This window comes from Hordeum vulgare, chromosome 1H, assembly GCF_904849725.1.
Source record: "Hordeum vulgare subsp. vulgare chromosome 1H, MorexV3_pseudomolecules_assembly, whole genome shotgun sequence".
NCBI lineage: Eukaryota > Viridiplantae > Streptophyta > Magnoliopsida > Poales > Poaceae > Hordeum > Hordeum vulgare.
The window spans coordinates 465,787,260-465,806,942 of record NC_058518.1 but is presented as its reverse complement, the minus strand read 5'-3'; the positions used below and the strand labels follow the sequence as shown (position 1 = coordinate 465,806,942).

The 19,683-nt window shown below is 44.5% G+C and overlaps 1 protein-coding gene across 2 annotated transcripts; it reads left to right on the top strand.

Annotated features, from left to right (window-relative positions):
* The first annotated feature begins 16,121 nt into the window (after positions 1-16,121).
* Positions 16,122-19,402, top strand: LOC123445726. 2 transcript variants are annotated; one of them, XM_045122759.1, is made up of 3 exons: positions 16,122-16,456; positions 16,565-17,099; positions 18,689-19,402. In XM_045122759.1, exons 2-3 carry the CDS (start codon positions 16,588-16,590, stop codon positions 18,909-18,911), a joined length of 735 nt encoding a protein of 244 aa, XP_044978694.1. In that variant the 5' UTR covers positions 16,122-16,456; positions 16,565-16,587; the 3' UTR covers positions 18,912-19,402. The 2 variants fall into 2 exon arrangements, with proteins under 2 accessions (XP_044978694.1, XP_044978703.1); XM_045122768.1 differs by having other exon boundaries at positions 16,177-16,449.
* The last annotated feature ends 281 nt before the right edge of the window (positions 19,403-19,683 follow it).

Here is a 19,683-nt window from a genome sequence, read left to right as displayed (position 1 = left end):
GTGACAAATCCCAGTCTTGATCCATACTAACTCAACTAACACCTTCGGAGATACCTGTAGAGCATCTTTATAGTCACCCAGTTACGTTGCGACGTTTGATACACACAAAGCATTCCTCCGGTGTCAGTGAGTTATATGATCTCATGGTCATAGGAATAAATACTTGACACGCAGAAAACAGTAGCAACAAAATGACACGATCAACATGCTACGTCTATTAGTTTGGGTCTAGTCCATCACGTGATTCTCCCAATGACGTGATCCAGTTATCAAGCAACAACACCTTGTTCATAATCAGAAGACACTGACTATCATCGATCAACTAGCTAGCCAACTAGAGGCATGCTAGGGACGGTGTTTTGTCTATGTATCCACACATGTAAATGAGTCTTCATTCAATACAATTATAGCATGGATAATAAACTATTATCTTGATACAGGAATTATAATAATAACTATACATTTATTATTGCCTCTAGGGCATAATTCCAACAGTCTCCCACTTGCACTAGAGTCAATAATCCAGCCCTCACATCACCATGTGAATTACATTGTAATAAATCTAACACCCATACAGTTCTGGTGTCGATCATGTTTTGGTCGTGGAAGAGGTTTAGTCAGCGGGTCTGCTACATTCAGATCCGTGTGCACTTTGCATATATTTACGTCCTCCTCCTCGACGTAGTCGCGGATGAGGTTGAAGCGTCGTTTGATGTGTCTGGTCTTCTTGTGAAACCTTGGCTCCTTTGCTAAGGCAATGGCACCAGTGTTGTCACAGAACAAGGTTATTGGATCCAGTGCACTTGGCACCACTCCAAGATCCGTCATGAACTGCTTCATCCAGACACCCTCCTTAGCCGCCTCCGAGGCAGCCATGTACTCTGCTTCACATGTAGAATCTGCTACGACGCTTTGCTTGGAACTGCACCAGCTTACTGCACCCCCATTAAGAATAAATACGTATCCGGTTTGCGACTTAGAGTCGTCCGGATCTGTGTCAAAGCTTGCATCGACGTAACCTTTTACGGCGAGCTCTTCGTCACCTCCATACACGAGAAACATCTCCTTAGTCCTTTTCAGGTACTTCAGGATATTCTTGACCGCCGTCCAGTGATCCACTCCTGGATTACTCTGGAACCTACCTGCCATACTTATGGCCAGGCTAACATCCGGTCTAGTGCACAACATTGCATACATGATAGAGCCTATGGCTGAAGCATAGGGGACGGAGCGCATATGCTCTCTATCTTCATCAGTTGCTGGGCACTGAGTCTTACTCAATCTCGTACCTTGTAACACTGGCAAGAACCCTTTCTTGGACTGTTCCATTTTGAACCTCTTCAAAAATTTATCAAGGTATGTGCTTTGTGAAAGTCCTATCAGGCGTTTTGATCTATCCCTATAGATCTTAATGCCTAGAATGTAAGCAGCTTCTCCTAGGTCCTTCATAGAGAAACTTTTATTCAAGTAACCTTTTATGCTCTCCAAAAGCTCTACGTTGTTTCCAATCAGTAATATGTCATCCACATATAATATTAGAAACGCCACAGAGCTCCCACTCACTTTCTTGTAAATACAAGATTCTCCAACCACTTGTATAAACCCAAATGCTTTGATCACCTCATCAAAGCGTTTGTTCCAACTCCGAGATGCTTGCACCAGTCCATAAATGGATCGCTGGAGCTTGCACACCTTGTTAGCATTTTTAGGATCGACAAAACCTTCGGGTTGCATCATATACAACTCTTCCTTAAGGAAACCGTTAAGGAACGCCGTTTTGACATCCATCTGCCAAATTTCATAATCGAAAAATGCAGCTATTGCTAACATGATTCTGACGGACTTAAGCATCGCTACGGGAGAGAAAGTCTCATTGTAGTCAATTCCTGGAACTTGTGAAAAACCCTTTGCCACAAGTCGAGCTTTATAAACGGTCACATTACCGTCAGCGTCCGTCTTCTTCTTAAAGATCCATTTGTTCTGAATAGCCTTGCGGCCCTCAGGTAGTATCTCCAAAGTCCATACTTTGTTCTCATACATGGATCCTATCTCGGATTTCATGGCTTCTAGCCATTTGTTGGAATCTGGGCCCACCATTGCTTCTTCATAATTTGCAGGTTCATTGTTGTCTAACAACATGATTGTCAAGACGGGATTACCGTACCACTCTGGAGCAGCGCGTGATCTCGTCGACCTGCGTGGTTCAACAGAAACTTGAACTGGAGTTTCATGATCATCATCATTAACTTCGTCCTCAACCGGCGTCGCAATCACAGGGGTTTCCCCTTGCCCTGCGCCACCATCCAGAGGGATGAGAGGTTCGACAACCTCGTCAAGTTCTATCTTCCTCCCACTCAATTCTCTCGAGAGAAACTCCTTCTCGAGAAAAGTTCCGTTCTTAGCAACAAACACTTTGCCCTCGGATTTGAGATAGAAGGTGTACCCAACTGTCTCTTTTGGGTAGCCTATGAAGACGCACTTTTCCGCTTTGGGTTCCAGCTTTTCAGGCTGAAGCTTTTTGACATAAGCATCACATCCCCAAACTTTAAGAAACGACAACTTTGGCCTTTTGCCATACCACAGTTCGTATGGTGTCGTCTCAACGGACTTCGATGGTGCCCTATTTAAAGTGAATGCAGCTGTTTCTAATGCATAACCCCAAAACGATAACGGCAAATCAGTAAGAGACATCATAGATCGCACCATTTCTAATAAAGTACGATTACGACGTTCGGACACACCATTACGCTGTGGTGTTCCAGGCGGTGTTAACTGCGAAACAATTCCACATTGTCTTAAGTGAGTACCAAACTCGAAACTCAGATATTCACCCCCACGATCAGACCGTAGGAACTTGATCTTCTTGTTACGATGATTTTCTACTTCACTCTGAAATTGCTTGAACTTTTCAAATGTTTCAGACTTGTGCTACATTAAGTAGACATAACCATATCTACTCAAATCGTCAGTGAAGGTGAGAAAATAACGATATCCGCCGCGTGCCTCCACGCTCATTGGACCACACACATCGGTATGTATGATTTCCAACAAGTCACTTGCACGCTCCATTGTTCCGGAGAACGGAGTTTTAGTCATCTTGCCCATGAGGCATGGTTCGCACGTGTCAAGTGAATCAAAGTCAAGTGACTCCAAAAGTCCATCAACATGGAGTTTCTTCATGCGCTTTACACCAATATGACCCAAGCGGCAGTGCCACAAAAATATGGCGCTATCATTGTTTACTCTAACTCTTTTGGTCTCAATGTCATGTATATGCGTATCGCTATCGAGATTCAATATGAACAATCCTCTCACATTCGGTGCATGACCATAAAAGATGTTACTCATAGAAATAGAACAACCATTATTCTCAGACTTAAAAGAGTAACCGTCTCGCAATAAACAAGATCCAGATATAATGTTCATGCTCAACGCAGGCACTAAATAACAATGATTTAAGTTCATCACTAATCCCGATGGTAGTTGAAGTGACACGGTGCCGACGGCGATCGCATCAACCTTGGAACCGTTTCCTACGCGCATCGTCACTTCGTCTTTCGCCAGCCTCCGTCTATTCCGCAGTTCCTGTTTCGAGTTGCAAATGTGAGCAACAGAACCGGTATCGAATACCCAGGCACTACTACGAGAGCCGGTTAAGTACACATCAATAACATGTATATCAAATATACCTGATTTTTCTTTGCCCGCCTTCTTATCTGCCAGATACTTGGGGCAATTGCGCTTCCAGTGACCCATACCCTTGCAATAGAAGCACTCTGTTTCAGGCTTAGGTCCAGCCTTGGGTTTCTTCGGCGGATTGGCAACAGGCTTGCCGCTCTTCTTCGAATTGCCCTTTTTGCCTTTGCCGTTTCTCTTGAAACTAGTGGTCTTGCTCACCATCAACACTTGATGCTCTTTACGGAGTTCAGACTCTGCGACTTTCAGCATCGCAAACAACTCGCCGGGAGACTTGTTCATCCCTTGCATGTTGTAGTTCAACACAAAGCCTTTGTAGCTTGGCGGCAGTGATTGAAGGATTCTGTCAGTGATAGCTTCTTGCGGGAGTTCAATCCCCAGTTCAGCCAGACGGTTTGAGTACCCAGACATTTTGAGCACATGTTCACTGACAGACGAGTTTTCCTCCATCTTGCAAGCATAGAATTTATCGGAGGTCTCATACCTCTCGATCCGGGCGTTCTTCTGAAAGATAAACTTCAACTCCTGGAACATCTCAAATGCTCCATGACGCTCAAAGCGACGTTGAAGTCCCGGTTCTAAGCCATACAAGACTGCACATTGAACTATTGAGTAGTCCTCCTTACGTGCTAACCAAGCGTTCTTAACATCCTGATCAGCCGTAGCGGGTGGTTCATCTCCTAGCGCAGCATTAAGGACATAATCCTTCTTTCCAGCTTGTAAGATTAGCTTAAGATTACGAGCCCAGTCTACAAAGTTGCTTCCATCATCTTTCAACTTAGCTTTCTCTAGGAACGTATTAAAATTGAGGATGACACTTGCGTGAGCCATGATCTACAACACAAATATATTCAAAGTGGACTTAGACTATGTTCAAGATAATTAGAGTTTAACTTAATCAAATTATATGCTAAACTCCCACTCATAAAGTACATCTCTCTAGTCATTTGAGTGGTTCATGATCCACTTACACTATCCCAAGTCCGATCATCACGTGAGTCGAGAGTAGTTTCAGTGGTAAGCATCCCTATGCTAATCATATCAACTATATGATTCATGATCGACCTTTCGGTCTCATGTGTTCCGAGGCCATGTCTGCACATGCTAGGCTCGTCAAGCTTAACCCGAGTGTTCCGCGTGCGCAACTGTTTTGCACCCGTTGTATGTGAACGTTGAGTCTATCACACCCGATCATCACGTGGTGTCTCGAAACGACGAACTGTAGCAACGGTGCACAGTCGGGGAGAACACAATTTCGTCTTGAAATTTTAGTGAGAGATCACCTCATAATGCTACCGTCGTTCTAAGCAAAATAAGGTGCATAAAAGGATTAACATCACATGCAATTCATAAGTGACATGATATGGCCATCATCACGTGCTTCTTGATCTCCATCACCAAAGCATCGGTACGATCTTCTTGTCACCGGCGCCACACCATGATCTCCATCATCATGATCTCCATCAATGTGTCGCCATCGGGGTTGTCGTGCTACTTATGCTATCACTACTAAAGCTACATCCTAGCAAAATAGTAAACGCATCTGCAAGCACATATGTTAGTATAAAGACAACCCTATGGCTCCTGCCGGTTGCCGTACCATCGACGTGCAAGTCGATATTTCTATTACAACATGATCATCTCATACATCCAATATATCACATCACATCATTGGCCATATCACATCACAATCATACCCTGCAAAAACAAGTTAGACGTCCTCTAATTTTGTTCTTGCATGTTTTACGTGGTGACCAAGGGTATCTAGTAGGATCGCATCTTACTTACGCAAACACCACAACGGAGATATATGAGTTGCTATTTAACCTCATCCAAGGACCTCCTCGGTCAAATCCGATTCAACTAAAGTTGGAGAAACCGTCACTTGCCAGTCATCTTTGAGCAAAGGGGGTTACTCGTAACGATGAAACCAGTCTCTCGTAAGCGTACGAGTAATGTCGGTCCAAGCCGCTTCAATCCAACAATACCGCGGAATCAAGAAAAGACTAAGGAGGGCAGCAAAACGCACATCACCGCCCACAAAACCTTTTGTGTTCTACTCGAGAAGACATCTACGCATGAACCTAGCTCATGATGCCACTGTTGGGGAACGTCGCATGGGAAACAAAATTTTTCCTACGCGCACGAAGACCTATCATGGTGATGTCCATCTACGAGAGGGGATGAGTGATCTACGTACCCTTGTAGATCGTACAGCAGAAGCGATGAGAGATCGCGGTTGATGTAGTGGAACGTCCTCACGTCCCTCGATCCGCCCCGCGAACAATCCCGCGATCAGTCCCACGATCTAGTACCGAACGGACGGCACCTCCGCGTTCAGCACACGTACAGCTCGACGGTGATCTCGGCCTTCTTGATCCAGCAAGAGAGACGGAGAGGTAGAAGAGTTCTCCGGCAGCGTGACGGCGCTCCGGAGGTTGGTGATGATCTTGTCTCAGCAGGGCTCCGCCCGAGCTCCGCAGAAACACGATCTAGAGGAAAAACTATGGAGGTATGTGGTCGGGCAGCCGTGAGAAAGTCGTCTCAAATCTGCCCTAAAAGCCCCATATATATAGGAGGAGGGAGGGGGACCTTGCCTTGGGGTCCAAGGGAACCCCAAGGGGTCGGCCGAGCCAGGGGGGAGGACTCTCCCCCCCCAAACCGAGTCCTACTTGGTTTGGTGGGAGGGAGTCCTTCCCCCTTCCCACTTCCCCTCCTTTTTTTTTCTTTCTTTGATTTTTCTTCCTTGGCGCATAGGATTTGGTGGGCTGTCCCACCAGCCCACTAAGGGCTGGTGTGACCCCCCAAATACCTATGGGCTTCCCCGGAGTGGGTTGCCCCCCTCCGGTGAACCCCCGGAACCCATTCGTCATTCCCGGTACATTCCCGGTAACTCCGAAAACCTTCCGGTAATCAAATGAGGTCATCCTATATATCAATCTTCGTTTCCGGACCATTCCGGAAACCCTCGTGACGTCCGTGATCTCATCCGGGACTCCGAACAACATTCGGTAACCAACCATATAACTCAAATACGCATAAAACAACGTCGAACCTTAAGTGTGCAGACCCTGCGGGTTCGAGAACTATGTAGACATGACCCGAGAGACTCCCCGGTCAATATCCAATAGCGGGACCTGGATGCCCATATTGGATCCTACATATTCTACGAAGATCTTATCGTTTGAACCTCAGTGTCAAGGATTCGTATAATCCCGTATGTCATTCCCTTTGTCCTTCGGTATGTTACTTGCCCGAGATTCGATCGTCAGTATCCGCATACCTATTTCAATCTCGTTTACCGGCAAGTCTCTTTACTCGTTCCGTAATACAAGATCCCGCAACTTACACTAAGTTACATTGCTTGCAAGGCTTGTGTGTGATGTTGTATTACCGAGTGGGCCCCGAGATACCTCTTCGTCACACGGAGTGACAAATCCCAGTCTTGATCCATACTAACTCAACTAACACCTTCGGAGATACCTGTAGAGCATCTTTATAGTCACCCAGTTACGTTGCGACGTTTGATACACAGAAAGCATTCCTCCGGTGTCAGTGAGTTATATGATCTCATGGTCATAGGAATAAATACTTGACACGCAGAAAACAGTAGCAACAAAATGACACGATCAACATGCTACGTCTATTAGTTTGGGTCTAGTCCATCACGTGATTCTCCCAATGACGTGATCCAGTTATCAAGCAACAACACCTTGTTCATAATCAGAAGACACTGACTATCATCGATCAACTGGCTAGCCAACTAGAGGCATGCTAGGGACGGTGTTTTGTCTATGTATCCACACATGTAAATGAGTCTTCATTCAATACAATTATAGCATGGATAATAAACTATTATCTTGATACAGGAATTATAATAATAACTATACATTTATTATTGCCTCTAGGGCATAATTCCAACAGCGTTCAGGTTCCTCTCTGACATGGGGCTTCTCAGATGTGTGTTGCTCTCTTCCATCTTGAGGCTTTGCTGCTGCTGCTGCTTTCGCTCGACGTCTTGGGCGATCTTGTTGTCCACGTGCTGCCTCTGAACCTTTTGACTCAATAGGTAACTTTCTGTTAGTCCCTAGAATATAGTTTGATGGATGGATTAAAATAATTGTAGCCTGGTTGATGCAATTGCTAATTAGGGACCGGAAACAGAAGAAATGTTCGACAGTCTCCTTTTAATGGTTACTGTAACATGGGTCGATACTTTATGCTATAATAACATTAGAATTTTAATGTGACCTGAACATGGAACTTGTAGGTAATTTTCTGTAGAGATCTGAGTAGTTACTGCAACTAATGGAAGCCACTCTGCTCTATATTAATGGTGTACATTATAATTCGGTTCATGATGGAGTGATTGAGAAGTATGATGTATGTTTCGGGATACCTGGCCGCTGCTATGCATCAACATGTGATTGAGAAGTGGGGACGACCTAACGAAGGATGGTGCATAGATAAGTCCTGCTTAGCAATCCATAAAATTGGCTTTCTGTTCCATCAATACAATGCAGTGTGTATATCAAAATTCTTGGACTGAGTTTCTTATTACTGGTACCATTCGTCCAGCAACGGTCAAGCAACAATCCAGAAATTGGAGTCTATCTCACTTGGAGCTCCAACCTTTTTTTAACAACAGAGGCATGACTCATCCCTACATTTTTCAAATTTTGTAGCTTGAAAGGTTTCAGCTATTTCCATCGAAAGACGTGGAGGTGTCCTACTGTGTGCTCAACAACAGAAGATGAACTGCGAAATTTTTGTCAAGTCGCAAGGTTCAACCTCCCATCACTTATGATTTGTTCTTCATAGAGATTCCATAGCTTAATTTATGAGCCATCGCGTAGATGATACCAGTGTGCTGGACCGTCGACTGGTGTTCAATGCCCAGTATTTGCTTCGTGTCAACATGGAGACTGCTGATGTCCGGTCTGTAAACAGAGGAAAAGGCATATCTATTCCCAGCTCTTTGCCAGTGAGTTCAGTATGCACCGACAACAGGATCATCCGGTACTACTACCACCACCAAGCATAGTTTCATTTGCATGCTACTGTCATTTTATTTATATACGCATGTTCACTATCACTGAACATGCTTTCATTTGCAGGCGTGCCAGTATAGTTTTGTTTAGGTTTTCAAATGATTAACAATCCAATGCTTGTTTATCGCATCCAGTTTGCTTCATACAGAGTACTTGCTAATAGAAATCAAGATATTGGTCACCTCCCCATGTTCAGCAGTACAAGTCTGATATTGATGCTCGTTGGCAATCATGATTCTGGAATCAATTTTTACTACCAAATTACTCTGTCCCCTTGTCATATCAGTACCCAACTCCTTGCACATCATGATGACACTCTTTTGCATGTTTTAAGGCTGTTTTTTTTTCTTTTCTTTTCTTTTTTTGCTTATAGAGATAGTGGTGTCATTATCTATTTAGCTTCACCCCCTACACTCGAGCGCTGGGAAGCAGCAGGAAGTCGGGCATCCATGGTCCTCGGGTCCCCGCACAGCGCCATCGCGCCCGCGTTGCTTGCTCTGCTGCCAGCAGCCTGTGGCATGCCATCGAGGCCCAGGTGAGTTCCACCACCCCTAAAACCTTCTCTTCCGATGTTCAGTTGCAAATACTGAACCTGTCCATGGACAGCTACCTGCAGCAACTCCTATTTTTTTCATTTTCAGTTGTACATCTTATCTCTATCCTTGCTTTCTTTTTTTATGTATACTACGTACAATCTGTACGTTGTTTTCTTCTACCATTCTTTGCTGCATAATCTTTTTTAGTAAATGCCCCAATTTTGGTTATGAAGCATGTATAGTATAGAACGGGAAAATGGATACTCAGGGCATGAACACACTTTCATACTATACTCCCTCTTATATTAATTTACGGAGTAAGTAGTAACTAATGTCTACTGAAATATTGTGGCCAAAAGTATGTGCAATTCTTTACCTTGGCCCGCCCAAAAGAATGTGTATTATTTATTCGGGCTTTCTTCTTTCTTCTTTGTGATACAGTTTGGAGTTAGGAATTTTTTTTCTATAATCTGAATTTTAAAGAAATGTTGACTTAGCTGGTGAAATCCTTGGACTGAAATCCACTGATTCTTCGGAGGATTCCCATGATTATATCCTCGGACTTTAGGAGATGAGTTTAATTTGCATACAAGTGATGCTTCGAGATTATATCTTTGTATCCACCATCAGTGGCTGGATCACACAATTCCTTTTATTTATCAATTATAATTTTCCTATCCGTTAGCAGGACTCCAATCGTGTTCATGTTTCAAAATAGTTGCCTAGGAGCATGCTTATAATCTTTGTGCAGACCAGCGAATCAACAAGACTTTTTAGTTTTGTGTTAAGAGAAATGTAATAAAGATGCCAAAAATTTTCTCAAGGTTTCTTAGTTTAAGGAACAACAAAAATTATCTATGGTCAGCATGAACACACTTTCATACTATGACTTTTTTTTGAATTAGCAATTTTGTAACATGAATTATCAAGTCAATTGTTGTTTGCAAGTTTACACATTGTAATTTAGTTACTACATAACTGGTTATGGGCAAGCCGAGTTAGCGAAGAATTGATTTGGTTTTTAAATATATGGTTCAGAATTGAGTTTTTTTTCTTCGAAATACTTAAGTACTCCCTCTGCAAACTATCATAAGAGTGTTTAGATTACTAAAGTAGTATTTTAAATGCTCTTATATTAATTTGTAGAGTAAGTAGTAACTAATGTCTACTGAAATAATGTCTGATGTAATAAATAAGCCAAAAATTTTCTGAAGGTTTCTTAGTTGAAGGAAACAACAAAAATTATCTATGATCAGCATGAACACACTTTCATACTATGCCTTTTTTTAAAATGCACTTTCATACTATGCCTTAGTAGCATGGAGTATGTACGCTCTCTTTTTTAATGTTTTCTTAAACTAATTAGTACATCCATATTTTTTTCAATTTTTGGATTTACATGTTTTTATCAGGTCAAGCAGGATAATATCTGTGGTTCTCATGACATTTGGGATGCTTGAAACTTTATTATCTTTTGAGTGAAGAGTCGTCTTTGTTTTGCAAACACTACCTGGATGGAAAATCCTACAAAGCGTTTGTAGAGAAGCATACGAGAGCTATGTTTGACAAATGCGTGATATATAGGTTAGGCTCTGTAAAAAATGATTCACAGACAATAATGTAATGGATTCTGTTATATTAATACATTATCATGTTCTCTTTTGGTTTTAATTTAATAATACCTACTAATAAGAATGAATGAGTATATTTTTTTATGGTTATATCAGATTACTAGTAACAGCAAAAAAGAAATACTCTGTTCCAGTGGCTCGATTTCTTGCAGAAATCACGCGTTCTTGGACAGGCCATACACAGCATAGCAAAGATAATAACCTTGAGAAACCATGTGTCGCGCATACACACGGCGCCTGCATGCTACGGCCTACGGACGGCGCCGTCAGTACAGTACAGTACAGTTCAATGCCGGCCCCTCGCTAGGCTCTTCTCCACAGTGCGTGGGGCCTGGGCTGCCCTTGCTCGCCCCGTCGCCGTAAACCCGACCTGCGTCGCAATCACGGCGGTACCACACGAAGCAGCCAGATCCTGCCCCGCGATTCCGTTGCCTCCTCTCCTCGCCCCTCGTTCCAGCTCGCGGTTAATGTCTGCTGCTGCTGCTGCTGCTGCCGCCGCCATACGATTCCGCTGTATCATGGTCACAGTATAAGCGGGAGACAATGCTTGCTTGCTGCCACGGCAAATTAAAATCCAACGAAGCACTACTACGAGCTTTGCTGGTGCGCGCAGTAGTACCGTCTCATGGATCACATGATGCTTTGCTCTAAATGCAAGATCCGGACTGTTTTGCAGTACAATCTTCAGTACTACTGGCAAATCTTTAGCCACTATGTGGTCTGCGCGTACTGTGATGGTACATCTGATCAGTTGTTAATTGGCCTGGTCCAGTGCCTCCGTGCTGTCTCTCTGAATTCATGAAGATGCAGCGAATTCTTCCTTGTGCCACTAGAGTACTCCTAGACTGTACTAGTAGTGCTATTATTTTCCCCTCTCTCCTGGCCATGCATTGGTCTGACACCACACATAATGGGAATGGATCGCACGGCCCTGAGCACTGAGCAACATAACTCGGTTTTCTGAACACCGGGCACCTCTGCTCCTTGCCATTACCTCCGGGATCTCTTCTTCTCGGCACAGTTTCTCTCTCCCTCTCTCTCTGCCATGGTCTCATGGGTGGCATCAATATGACAATATCCAGCCTACCTGTGCCACACGAGCATATTTTTTCTCTCTCGGCACAGTTTCTTTCACAATGTTAGCAAGCCACAAGAGGATCGGCGATACAAATTTGTTAGCACAAGAGTATTCTTGCACCGAGCCCGCACACTCACTCACTACACGCATCTTCTGCGATACTGGTTAGTGCTTGGATTTTGCAGATTTGTCATGTAGCACGAGGGCTTTAGCAGTGATGAACATGGCGGCAGGCGGGGCTGAAGAGTAGGAGTAGGTCTCAAGCCACCAAAAGCGCTTTGTTCTAAAGAAAAGAGTTAGCGCTTGCTTTGACACCACCCTGGACTAGTTGATATGTGCCCAGGCGCTTTTCTAATGTCACCTAATCCTCTCATGATTTACCCGAGTGCTTCATCCAGAGAGAAAAGTCACACGCCTCTGCTACACTTTCAGTAAATACGAATCAATGGCGCGCTGACGCGTGTTGCGCCTTGGGATGGTGGCTGGCCGGTGGGGCCCGGCTGCCAGCGTTGGATAATGTAGGGAAGAAGATGCAGACAACGCAGTCCCTCCAGGGACCATGGGGCATCATGCATGCATGGGTGGAGTGGTCGACTGGGAACAAGAGGAAGCAGCTTAAAATACTGAACGCTTTGCAGCTAAGATATCAGCACATCTGAGTTGGTGCCTGGTGGTGCTTTGTAATGGAGTAGTGGTTAAGTGCTATAGCTAACATTATATCCCCTAGATTCCTGCTAGTGTATGTAGTATTAGTTTAGTTCGTCCTTATTTTATGAAGCACTCAGGCAGTTGTGATTTACCACACTCGAACGGTTCCATGGCATCTCCTAGTTTCCACAACCATCATCCACACACACACACACACAAAAAAAAAAAAAAGTTTTCACAAGCATCAGCTTTATTTTCCAGTGTAAAAAAGGTGCAGACAGGCCGTCACAAAGGGCCACGGAAGCGAAGCCTGAAAACACACACACACAAACGCACGCATGTGCCATGTTTCCTTGTATAATTGGAACGCGGATCAGATGCACCGAAGCCCCGTTCAGGCTAGTAAGGAGTACTGTACTACGCCACGTTTCGCCATCTTTCCGTGCGACGCAGACTCGCGGGCTGTATGCAGCAGGTGAAGGAATAATGGCGGTCTCCCCTTTCCACGTCCACCCATCGTTTCCTACGCGGCGAGCTTACAGGGGAACATAATCATCTTCCACCCGAGTAAAATGGTGACGGGGTATCGCATCGACCTGCCGCCGTGGAGATGCCCAGCTCCGCACGCTGTCCCAAACAACCGATGAACAAAGAAGAAGAAGAAGATGATAATTTTTAGGGTGAAACTTAACCATGGATTCTACTCCCTCCGTTCCTAATTTTAAGTCTTTCTAGAGGTTTCATTAGTAAACTACATTCGGATGTATATAGACATATTTTAAAATGTAGATTCATTCATTTCACTCCATATGTAGACCCTTAATGAAATCTTTTAAAATACTTATATTTAGGAACTTGGAGTAGGAAACTCCGAGCGACCAATAAGTTCCACGCAAGCAGTATACCGTTCCCAGCGTTTGCTTTTTCATCAGTGAACTGAAGCAAAGACGGGGAAGAAACCCAAGGCATGATTCAGCGTGCCCAAAAAAACAGATGATGACAAATCATGGTAGGCGTTCTGGTATTCCAGCGCAGTGCCTCTCCAGGGAATAAACTCGTGGCCTTCACACACTGGTCGCTACGCCCCCGATTCGATTGTCTGTCCCATGCCAAAGGTGGCAAAAGTGAGAAAAGTCGTGACAGCCCGTGAGCGAGTTCATGCCGGTTCCTCCATCCCCAACGGGGTACTCCAATACCAGTGGGCAGCCGACGATTTTCAGTGCTTACTGACTGCAGCCGGTGAAAGCACCTTCATTGTCGTACCAAATTAGCAGCAGCTTGAGCATGCCGTGAAGCTACTTAAGGCTGTTTTGGCCGGCCGGTGGCGTGCTGGGGGGGAGCGTGCCTCGCTGAGATGATGAGACGGCATGCACTTCCGGAAGCAAATCATGTGGAGACTTGCCGTTCATCCGTTCACTGTGCACACCGGAGCACCTCTTCCCATGATCGATCATCGGTACGCGCCACGATCATAGACCCCGGTTCTCCAACGTACGATTAACTAATCGAGTACGTGCGTACCCGCTGCAAGTCAACAAATACGGAACCTTAATTAATTATCCCCTCCGTCCCAAAATAAGTGTCTCAACTTTATACTAGCTTTATTATAAATTTATACTATTAAGTTTAAGACAGTTATTTTGGGACGGAGGGAGTATAATAACTTGTGCCTGAAACGGGCAGATCATTGATAACCTAGAGTAGAGTAGTAGCCAATACACTTGTCATTTGGAGTACTAGTTAACCTAGGACATGGAGTAGCCAATACTCAAGCATTTACTACTAACAATGCCGAATCATTGGTGATCTTATGAGGCAGGACAGAGTACACAATGGATATTTTTCTTTAACGTTGTGTTTCCGTGGTCTCTGTCGTCGCAGATTCCGCCTTATCACTTCACAATTATTTGAGCCGCATTCTTTGCAATGGGACATGGCTACCTCCGCTTATTTAGGGTCATATTCTCATAATAGTTTTAACTAATAAAATACAAGTAATACACAGGAAATATGATATCATTAAAAACTTTGTTCATATACAAATCCAACGATATAATTTCATATGACTTGCAGTAGCATATTGTTAGTATAATTTATGGTCAAAATTTAATACTTCCTCCGTTTTTAAATATAAGTCTTTTAAGCGATTTCACTAGGGGACTACATACGGAGCAAAATGAGTGAATCTACACTCTAAAGTATGTCTATATACATCCGTATGTAGTGCTCTAGTAAAATCTCTAAAAAGACTTATATTATGAAACGGGGGGAGTACAAAATAAGAAGAGGACCAATAAATTTGGAAAATATATAGCACATTACTAGACCAGCACCCATAGTGGCATACTATAGGTGCACTAACGCCTCAGCCATCAGAGCTTGGTGAAGTATTTTTCTTCGATAAAGGAGGTGGAAACATTCGACCTTTGCATCATTGTCATGAACACATCCGTTCTTATCAATTGTTAAGCATAAATTGCATAATACAGAGCGAAGACAACATGATTGGACCATTATAAGATATGAAATTAACAGCTATGGGCTATGGCTATGTTGATTGCATCAATGCCTTCAAGAAGAGGCATTGATGCCTCAAGAAGACCACATCCGTTCTTTTGCATCAATGCCTTCAAGAAGAGGCATAAATTGCATAATACAAAACAAAGACAACATCGTTGGACCATTATAAGATATGAAATTAACATGCATGGCTATGTTGATTTCTTTTGCATCGATGCCTTCAAGAAGAGGCATAAATTGCATAATACAAAACAAAGACAACATCGTTGGACCATTATAAGATATGAAATTAACATGCATGGCTATGTTGATTTCTTTTGCATCGATGCCTTCAAGAAGAGGCATAAATTGCATAATACAAAACAAAGACAACATCGTTGGACCATTATAAGATATGAAATTAATATGCATGGCTATGTTGATTTTTTTTGCATCAATGCCATCGGCGCCATATTCGGTTGGAATTGTATACAACGATTAATGGGAAGAAGGCCTCATTTGGTTTACAGGATTTTGGGATGATACTTAAATCATTTCTTTCCGTGAGATTTGCCCCCCATGTGTAGCATTTCTTCCACATGAATAAATATACTAAATTTCTTAGCATTGTGCTCCTCGAATCGCAATTCACCATCGAAAACTAACCAACATAATTTTTAGTGGTAAGCAGAAAAAAAAAGTTGTAAGGATTGGAGTGGATGGGCATCATAGTCCTTTACCTTTTTACACAATCACAATAATCTAGTTCTAAAACGTGGAAATAAAAAGTTTCCAAGAAAAGAAAAAATACTGCTCACCAGTACACCACAGATTCAGAGGAGGGCAATAATCTTGAGCTGCACTCTTCTCCACGAGACCCATCAGCATCACCCCCGCCCCCATGGCCATAAGACGACGGTGAGCTGATAGCGCCAGACGGACCAAACCCCTCCTCGCCTCCTCCTGTTCCTCCCCCGACAAGCACAGAACTCGTCTTTTCTCCTTTCTCTTTTCCCCCTCGCCTCACTCACTCACTGCCAGTACAGTACAATCCCTCCGCTCTTTATTCCCCTCGCCTCCGACTCGCCCTTGTCCCCTTGCGTGTCCGTCCCGCGGTCATGGATCAAGAAACCTCACGAGAACCCCGCCGCTCCAGCCGTATGTCGCCGCATTAGTCGGGGGGAGGGCCCAGTCCCCGCCGGATCGCTCCTCGCGATCGCATTGCATGCGCGCCTCTTGATCTTGTCTTTATCCTGGACACGGATTGGTTTCCGTCGCCGGATTCGGAGCGGCGGCATTCTGGTTGGTTGGTACGGAGTGAGTATTTTCTTTCTTCTGTTTCCCGGCGAGTTTGGTGTGATTTGGTGTTTTGGGTGGCTGAGATGGCTTGGCTTCCCCCGTTTCTTGGGATTTTGTTTTGGTCAGGCCGCGTCTGAGGAGGAGGAGCGATGGTCGGCGACGGCGCGCGGTCGGCAGTCGCCGCCGGGGTCCAAGACATCGAGCTCGGCGAGCGGCGCCGCGGTGATGAGTTCCTGGACGACGACGGCGAGGAGGAGGAGGAGGAGGGCAGCCAGTACTTCACGGACGCGGAGGACCGGTCGTGGCCCTCGCACTCGCGCCACGAGTCCGCCGCCTTCGAGGACTGCATCTCGCGGTGCTCCTGCGGCGGCGCCGACAGCGACGCGGACATCGAGGCCGGCGGCGGGCACTTCAGGAAGTCGTCCTGCGTGTCCGAGTGCTCGCTGGACGACGTCGACCTGGAGGCCGGGCTGGCCGAGAGCGCCAAGGGCAGCCCCGACCCCGAGAAGGCCGAGAGGAACTGCCGCATTTGCCACCTCGGCCTCGAGAGCGCGGCGGCCGAGTCCGGCGCCGGCATCACGCTCGGCTGCTCCTGCAAGGGCGACCTCTCCTACTCCCACAAGCAGTGCGCCGAGACCTGGTTCAAGATCAGAGGCAACAAGTAAGCTCCTACTACTCTGTTAGCCCGTTGGCTCAGTAATTTTCATCCCCAATTACTCTAAAAATGTGCCAACCATGTGCATTAAGTTGAATAAATTGCCAATCCACTCCTGTTCGGTTAATTGGATTAGGCACAAGGCAGGGTTGCAGGCATTTGTGTACTACTACTATTCAGTGTGACAGTAAAGAACTCAATTTTGCTTCAAATATATACTAGGCTTTTGTGAAAGATGGTGCGTTTGGGTGGACGAACACATGGTTAAGGAATCTTATGGGCTGCTGTTTTCTTTTCTTTAGTTCTTTCTTTCTTTACCTTGGTAAAGGGAAAGGCGGCAGATGGATAGGCAAAGGCAAAGTGCTGGATTTGATTAGTAGTAGGGGTATAGGGTTGTATGAACTGCGAAATGCTGAGATCATTGGAGGGGATAAAAGTAGGATTGGTTCATCAGGTCTGTTTTTCTCACAGAAGCCCATCAGTTTGCTCTCCTGAATTGCTGCGTTCACCAAGTTTGTTTCTTATTAGATTGCCTTAGTCAGAGACGCGTTTCTGTTTGGTGGTGTAGGATTAGGTGCCATTCTGTCACCTCCCACTACAAAAGTTTCGATTAAACTGTTGGTAAGAATCATAATGTTTTGCGCCGAGCCTTGGTGATAACTGATAAGAGCTTCCAGTTCAGGAATGGGGTATGAAGGGAGGCTGGTTAGCTTTTTGTTAGCTCACGAATTAGTGAATCAGTTACGTGTACAAGGCATCGACCAATAGGAACTAAAATGAAGTTTATCAAACGGCTGGTGCTTGTTCGTCATAGAATCGAGCCGTATAAAGAGAAAATTAACTGTTTGGTCTGTTCTCACAATTTTACTTAGGTGTGACAGCTTCAGCATGCAGTTTATGCAAACTGCCAATAAAGGATATTTCCCAAACAATGCAGTTCATGATGTTGGAGTTCTCACTGTACATTATAAACCTTAAAGATGACAGGATGTTGTTCTATTGAAAATTAGCTAGACCATAACCAAATATTGCATCAGGAACATTTCTAGTTGCTTCGGAGCATATTGGCATATAGTGTACACCTAACATACTCCTACAATGTTGCTGTCATTCAAAGAAGCATTACACTCAATGCCTACCGTGTGAAGCTAGCTAACATTTCGTTTTGGTTCAGTTGCTAGTGCTGACTTTTCAATACGAGTTCGCAAGTTTAGATTTCAATTTTCTTATGATGAAAGCTACATAATTCTGCGACCGCAACTACATCAAAACTCATTTGGTCGATTTTTCTATTCCATTGTTCCGAACTTCAGATCATGCAACACAGTCAGCTATTTAGCAACTAAATGATGAGTCTATCTGCCTAAGGTTTCTTACAGTTACTAGCATTTTCTTTTGCGTGGTTAAAGAGCATCATCTACTCATTACCTTTTGCTGCAACAAAGAACATCGAATGACCCTGTATGATTATTTCGTTTTCAAGTGCAAAGGTAAATGTGCAAAAAAAAAAAGAAAAAAAAGAGGAAGATAACTATGTGCATTTTGAGTGTGGATGGCTGAACCTAAAGTATTCCTTTCTCCTTTTCTTTGCCCAGGACCTGTGAAATTTGCAGCTCAGTCGCATGCAATGTGGTAGTTTTAGGCGATCCAGAGTTCACCGAGCAGTCGAATGAATCAACTACCGCAGCAGCCGGGCATACATTTCCAACCGAAACTAGGAGGTTTTGGCAAGGGCACCGGTTCCTCAACTTCCTTCTAGCATGCATGGTTTTCGCCTTCGTCATCTCATGGCTCTTCCACTTCAATGTCCCGGGGTGAGTTCTCGCAGCCAATGGCCCCTCAATAAAAGCCACAGGGCCATTGAGGCAAACATGTGGGTCAGATTCAGCAAATCTGGAGAGCGGGATGAGGTGAAGTTATTAAGCAGTGAAGAGGTACAAATGAGTGTGTATGTGGGGCGCGACGGCCTTAAGTTTCTCTGGATCAGGATCCGGTACGAAAGAAGCCCTGATGAAGATCTGCCGCCGTTCATGAATTTGGGTGAAGGTAGCAAACAGCGAAGAAGAGAAGGTGTGTTGTTCCGGGATTGTTTTAGGTTTGAAGGACATGTTTTATGTTAGTGTCGTCGTTTCCTTTAGCTTGGCCGTTTTCGCCTTGTGAGTTGGTGTGATATGTGCAGATTTTGTTTTATGCCTTCCATCCAGTGTTTATAATCCTGATAAACAGGATGAGGTGGTAGCTGTGCTTAGCAGGAAGAGAAACCCCACTGCCAGCTCAGGTTCCGAATAATGAAGAGAAAATGTTTTTGAGACGCTTGAGCTCTTGTGTCTGCACATGGAAACGTTGCTGGGGAAACTTGTGTTTGTTTCTTCAACGCTTGTGCTATATGTTTGGCTGCTGCATTTACTTGCTTGCAAGTGCTGGACCAATATGCATGGGTGACCACACTAGCACAATTTGGACGGTGCAAATGCAGGCAGGTGCAGTCACGGTACGTAGAGCGTGCTGTGGTGCGAGCAGGGCCAGCTATAAATGCAACGAATCGGTGGGAATTTTGAAACGATGCGCGCGAATGCAGACTTGTTCCTCT

Bases quoted from the DNA above. Each gene is read 5' to 3' on its own strand.
- LOC123445726 (XM_045122759.1), top strand. From the start codon at position 16,588: ATGGTCGGCGACGGCGCGCGGTCGGCAGTCGCCGCCGGGGTCCAAGAC. The intron at 17,100-18,688 runs GTAAGCTCCTAC...TTCTTTGCCCAG, and splicing joins TTCAAGATCAGAGGCAACAA to GACCTGTGAAATTTGCAGCT.